At 47.2% G+C, this 5,756-nt stretch overlaps 1 protein-coding gene across 1 annotated transcript; it reads left to right on the top strand.

Annotated features, from left to right (window-relative positions):
• The first annotated feature begins 1,058 nt into the window (after nucleotides 1-1,058).
• Nucleotides 1,059-4,616, top strand: LOC121312461 (uncharacterized protein KIAA1671-like). The gene is made up of 7 exons (XM_041244263.1): nucleotides 1,059-1,071; nucleotides 1,759-1,885; nucleotides 1,993-2,176; nucleotides 2,421-2,557; nucleotides 3,167-3,300; nucleotides 3,607-3,690; nucleotides 4,367-4,616. The coding sequence occupies exons 3-6, from the start codon at nucleotides 2,158-2,160 to the stop codon at nucleotides 3,683-3,685; spliced, it is 369 nt and encodes a 122-aa protein (XP_041100197.1). The 5' UTR covers nucleotides 1,059-1,071; nucleotides 1,759-1,885; nucleotides 1,993-2,157; the 3' UTR covers nucleotides 3,686-3,690; nucleotides 4,367-4,616.
• Nucleotides 4,617-5,756: the final 1,140 nt, after the last annotated feature.

The following is a 5,756-nucleotide window of genomic DNA, read 5'->3' as shown; positions in this document are numbered from 1 at the left end:
ATGTGTGCAAGAAAACAAACATTCTTGCCAGATATTATACAACATTTCAAACAAGTGACATTACCAAGCAGTTGGGGGGCTTTGCAACCAACCTGTGGTTTACTTTCCCTGAAGGATTCAGAACGTGACTTTCTACTCAGCTTTGCCATTTTGACCGACACCACCATGAAATCTGCTGTACAACCAGAGAGCAACAAGATGATGGTTGTGACCAAGTGTTTTGCCTGAAGACTTGGGGAAGATTCTACTTGTTACAAGCCCAGAGCTTCATATTTTATATTAAAAAAAATAAAAAGAAGATTAAGAATAATTCAAAATCAACAGGGTTGCAGAATTCAGAGGATCAGTATTTTATTCTTTCAACAGCCATATAAAAAATAAATAAATACAAATCCAATTCATGCAGGATGACCCCAGGATCAGTAGAAAACTGCAAATGATGTAGCCTACGCACTTGTACTACAGTACATAAAAAGCCTTGCTAGAGTACAAAAGGTGGTTAGAAGTGCAAGAGAGCATGAGTCATTTTTTTACCACGTGACTTTCATAAATATAGTAGCAAGAGCCTGTTACTGCAGTGGAAAGCTAATAATCTGAAAAGGATTTTTTTTTCTAATTTGAAAGGTGTAATGCACTTGATCATCTATTGTACAAAATAGCTCCTGTTTAACATAGGACAAAGGTGTAATATATCATAGAGAAGAATAAGATCTACAGCATTATGTATCTTTTTACTTAAGCAGATGGCTGTTTCAAAGTTTGTTTGGTTGGGGTTTTTTTTTGTTTTTTTTTTAAATAAGACTGAGAGGAGATGAAGGTCTTTTGTGGGGGCGCTTATTTTGAGAGCCGACAACATACAGCGTTCAGAATGTGTTATTGTTCTCCGTCAACTTGACTCCTAGAGGCTGGGACGGGATTGAACCCTGGTCACTAGGTTCACCAACCAACAGGCTGCTGCTGTGCCAAAAGCATCGGGCTCTAGCTGCAGAGAAGACAGACACGTTTTATATTACTCAATCAGATATCGAAGAGAGGTCATTACTAATAGATATGACTCCGCACTGCTGACAGGTGAGTGCAGGGAGGTGCACTGGGCCTCTGTGTGACAGAGAGGCAGGGTTAAGCTCTCCCCCATCTCTCCCCAATGGTCTGTCCCGTCCCATCCCCCCAGGACACTGGCTGTGGGAACTGTGCAGGGCAGGCTTGTGATGCTCTGCTGTCTCCTGCTTTATAAATGACCGTCTGCACGTCCCTCTGAACTCTGCCCTGTTCTGTGATCTTCCTTTTCAATTCATTATGAACTGCTTGACATGATGTTCACACTCTTTCTCCAGCGCGACCAAAGAGATCCAGCGAATGTTCTTGAGCCTGGTCTGGCCCGTTGTCAAGGCAATGCAGTACTCAACAAGTTACAGGCTACATGTGGTCTGTGCTGCCCTCTAGTGGAAAGCTTTTCAATGACAGCTTTTGAATGTCATATTGATAAAAACATTTTTGCTGAACGTTTTTGTCAGAGAACTGAATTACTTTCTTTTCAGTATTTCTAACAATACATTGTAACAAACCAGATGTTTGTGTTATTCTGACTATTGAACACCTGTGTGTGTGTGTGTGTGAGTGGTGTGTGTGTGAGAGAGAGAGAGAGAGAGAGAGAGAGAGAGAGAGAGAGAGAGATCTCTATGTCACTACACTAGAGATGTCTGCTCTGCAGGACTCAGAGTCTGATCTGTGTTTTTTTTTTTGTTTTCGTTGTTCCAGCCTCACGCCTGCCACCCCGACAGAGAGCAGCAGCCCCAGTCTGCGGAGACAAACCCCCGACCGGGACTCTGCGCTCTCCCTCTCCTCCAGCACGCAGGGCGAGTTTTCCGAGCCAGTCTTCCCTGACGTGAGTAGCAGATACACGCTCTCACTCGCTCGTGAGACTCCTCTGATGTTTTCTGCGTGTTGTAAGGACCCCGCTTCCTGCTCAGTTCTGATTCGTTCTCTTCACAGCAGCCCACGTCGTTCCTGGACTCGAGCGCTCTGAAGACCCGGGTTCAACTGAGCAAGAAGAGGATCAAGCGCACCCTGCCCTCGCGCTCTGTGCGCCTCAGTGGAGTGCCAGCAGGGGGCGACAGGCTCTCAGTCCTGCTGGAGAACACAAGGGCAGATGACTGGATGTTTAAGGACTCCACAGGTACAGCACAGCGTCAGCAACAACCACTTCTCTCTCTTTCTTTCTTTCTTCTCCAATTAAAAGTTGCATATTAATTTTATAACCCTGGAATCGATGTTGGATTGCGGATTGTTTTTTATTTTTATATGCTGCTAAAAATTGCCGTCTAAGGCCCTAGTGATGTTTTTAGGGCTATTTCAAGTTCTCATCTCCACCCGTTTTTGCACTGGGGGGGATTAATCTCCAGCGTCTCTTCATCCTGCAGAGGAGAAGGCAGTGCAGCAGGCTGAGGAGGAGGAGGAGGAGGAGGAGGAGGAGAGACCCAGGCGGAGTGATCGATCCCCAGCCTGGCAGCCACAGAGAGTCCCCCTCTTCCCTGGGATGGACCCCTCTGCTCTCAAGGTGGGCTCCACCAAACTGCATCCCCATATATATTTTAGATTATTATTGAAATATTAACCAGGAGATGCTCAAGGGCGCGCAGAGCTCATTCATTCATAGGGTGCTTGTGTCGTTAGTCATCCAACAGTACAGTCCAGTCACGTGACACAATCTGCATTCTGTGGAGTGAAAGTGTCTTCTAATACCAGCAATAGCATGTGCTTTTTAAATGCATTTAAATGGGGTCTAATGAAGGCTGCAGGGCTTGCAATTGAAAGGTCACTAAAAGCAAAGACAGCTCTGTGAATTCAAGTACTGGGTCTAGAATTTTCTCATGACTGACGGTTCCCGAGACTCATTTGTGCAGTGGAATTGCAGAGCTGCCACAGTTGCACCATGCTAAGTTTCCCATTGGTGGAGCTATTGTATAATGCCTAGATGGGTTTTTTTATGTTTTGGCAGGGCAACATTTCAGACCGCATGGGGATACAGTGGGAACGTGGTGTGTTTTTGTGTTGCTGTGGTCGTGGGTTATGGTGACCTCTGTTTATATGGTACAGGTTTCTGTAAAGCGCTGTAGTGTGTTACTGTCCCACCTTCCTAAAGTGCTGTTGCTCCTCCCTCTGTCAGGCGCAGCTGCGGAAGAGAACAGACTCGGACAGTCCAGCAGAGGGGTCCCCTTCCTCCCAGCTCCCCAAATCCCCCTTCTCGCAGGGGACTGCTGGCTGCAGAGTGCTGCCACCTGCTGGGGGTAAAGAGAATGGGTAAGAGCAGAGCCCTCAGGCGTGTGTGTGTGTGTTTTTTTTTTTTTTGTAATTATTACTGTTACCATGTCCTGCCTTGAATTGAGTGCTTAGAGTTTGATAAATGTGGTTCAGGGTTTCTTGGATGTTGTGGATGGGTTGTAGGTACAGAAGAGTGTGGTTCACGGGGTTTCTTGGATGTTATGAGCTGTTGTTATAGGGGTTCAGCATGGACATGTTTTAGTGTCTTTTGTGTCTGAGCTGCGCTCCCCATATTGCCTCACGCATGTTCCTCCTGATGTCTGTGCTGCTGGTTTTCACCCCCAGCTCTGAGGAGATGTCTCCACAGTGGATGAAGGAGCTGAAATCCAAGAAGCGTCTGAGCCAATACGAGAGCAACCCCTAGGAGGGGTAGGTAGTTTACTTGCATGTCCTCTTCGTGCCCTCTGACACAGGCAGCTGCCCTTAGCCTGTCTTTCTGCTCTGCCCCAGCTCAGGAGGAGCTGCCTGAGCTCTGCCTCCACCCACCTTCTACCAGCTGCCTTCAGGCGCCTCTTTCCCCAGCGCAAGGCAGCCTTTGTGATGCCACTGCCGTCTTTGTTCAGGACGTGGCTCGGTAGATTGACCCTCGTCTGCGGAGCTGCTTGGTTTGTTTCAGGATTGTAAAGGTGCTTGAACCGTCACACTGTCCTTGCTGAAGGGCCAAACCTTTCATTTAACCTCCCCCCACCCCTTCTGACAAAGAGTGCTCCTCCCCCTGCCCCACCCTTCTGTCTTCTCTAACAGCCCAGAGGGTTATTTCTAAAATAAGAGTGTGTTCAAGTACAAAGGTTGCACCTTTCAAGACAGATACACCTAGTTATTAGAGAAGTTTTAAACCTGCACTTATATCTGAAAAAAACAGAGGTGAACTAGATTGTGTTGTTCAGTCTCTATACTTCCCTCAGGGGTCTGTGATGTGACAGCAGAACAGCCCTGCCAAGTCTCTAGACATTAGTAAATTAGTTTAAAGAATGCTGTCACTCCAGCACTGGCCCAACCCTATAAATTCACACAGTGTCTTTTCTTGCACCCCCGTTTATTACAGGTTAAACAAGGGAGAAGTGGGAGGAGTTATAACAGAAGCCTTAACCTTTGACCTGGACTTGAATTCACGCTGTGCTGCTGCTGCTGTCGTGACACTTCCTGTCTTGATGTTCTATGTGCATGGTGCCTTCTTAGAAATATTGTTGTGGACAAAACAGAGCTGCTTTATGTTTGTACAGTAAATGGCTATATTCCAGGACATTGGATTCTGTGAGCTGCAGTAGCGTACAAACACAGAACTGGGGGGCCCAGCTAGCCCCCCCCCCCCCCCCCCCCCCCCCCCCAATGCAGTAGCACTGCTGCGGGGTCACTCCAGCGGAACTCAAACCCTTGACCCCGGAAGTGTTGAACAGAAATGGATGTGTTCGTTTAACCAAGAAAGCGACTCATTCGTCTTCATCTTTTTAATTTCTTCTTGTTTTTGTCAGCCCAGGTATGCAAGAGGTTGCTATAGCTTTTAATGTTTTAATTCGCCGCCTTTTTTACTTCTATTTTAAACATGCAACTGAACAAAACAGTGTTGAAAGAACAAAACAAATATGGTTTCCTGCCGTGTGCGTGCGTGCGTGCGTGTGTGTGCGTGCGCGTGCGCGTGCATGGGTTTGCTGCACGCAACGCGCAACACACAACCGCACACGCACGCACGCACGCCACAACACACGCGCGTGTGCACCACGTACATGAACGCACTTTTCGCGCGCACGTTTGTGCGTGTGCGTGCGTGTGTGTGTGCTTGTGCGTGCGTGTGCTGCGACCGTGCGTGCGCGTGCATGTGTGCTTGTGCGTGCGTGTGTGCGTGCGTGCGCGTGTGTGTGTGCGCGTGTGTGTGTGCGCGTGCGTGTGCGTGTGCGTGCGTTTGCGTGTGCGTGCGTGTGTGTGTGTGCGTGCGTGCGTGTGCGTGTGCGTGTCTGCGGGGCTGGCTGCTAAAGAATATTTAATCAGCACTGGGAGCTGCGGATACGACGCAGCACGCCTCAGCTGCGGATAAGACTGATTTGAGGAAATACCATTTATTGTACACAAGCAAGAAAAACACACACATAGATATAGTATATATATATATGTAATGTGTGTGTGTGTAATTAGAAACCAGCAAGAACATAGTTAAAAAGAAAATCAAACAATCTTTTCTTTCTTTCTTTTTCATTTGAAAACAAAAGCAATAATACCTTTTTTGAAAATATATGTTTCAGATTTTCTTTTTGTAAAAGAAGAACCCCCCCGCCAATGTTGTAAATATGTTTCTGTTTTGTTGCTATTTTGCTCGGGCGAGTGGGGATGTCCTGCAGGGGGAGCTGTGTCTAAGGGAAGGCCAGACTCAGGATATCCAGGTGTGTGGGCTTCCCTTAGAAGGGTTCTGTCTGTCCTTATTTTTAGTCCTGTGTAATGTC

Source organism: Polyodon spathula, unplaced genomic scaffold, assembly GCF_017654505.1.
Source record: "Polyodon spathula isolate WHYD16114869_AA unplaced genomic scaffold, ASM1765450v1 scaffolds_3940, whole genome shotgun sequence".
NCBI classification, from domain to species: Eukaryota; Metazoa; Chordata; class Actinopteri; order Acipenseriformes; family Polyodontidae; genus Polyodon; species Polyodon spathula.
The sequence above is the reverse complement of the archived record's forward strand: the minus strand, read 5'-3'. Positions and strand labels throughout refer to the sequence as shown.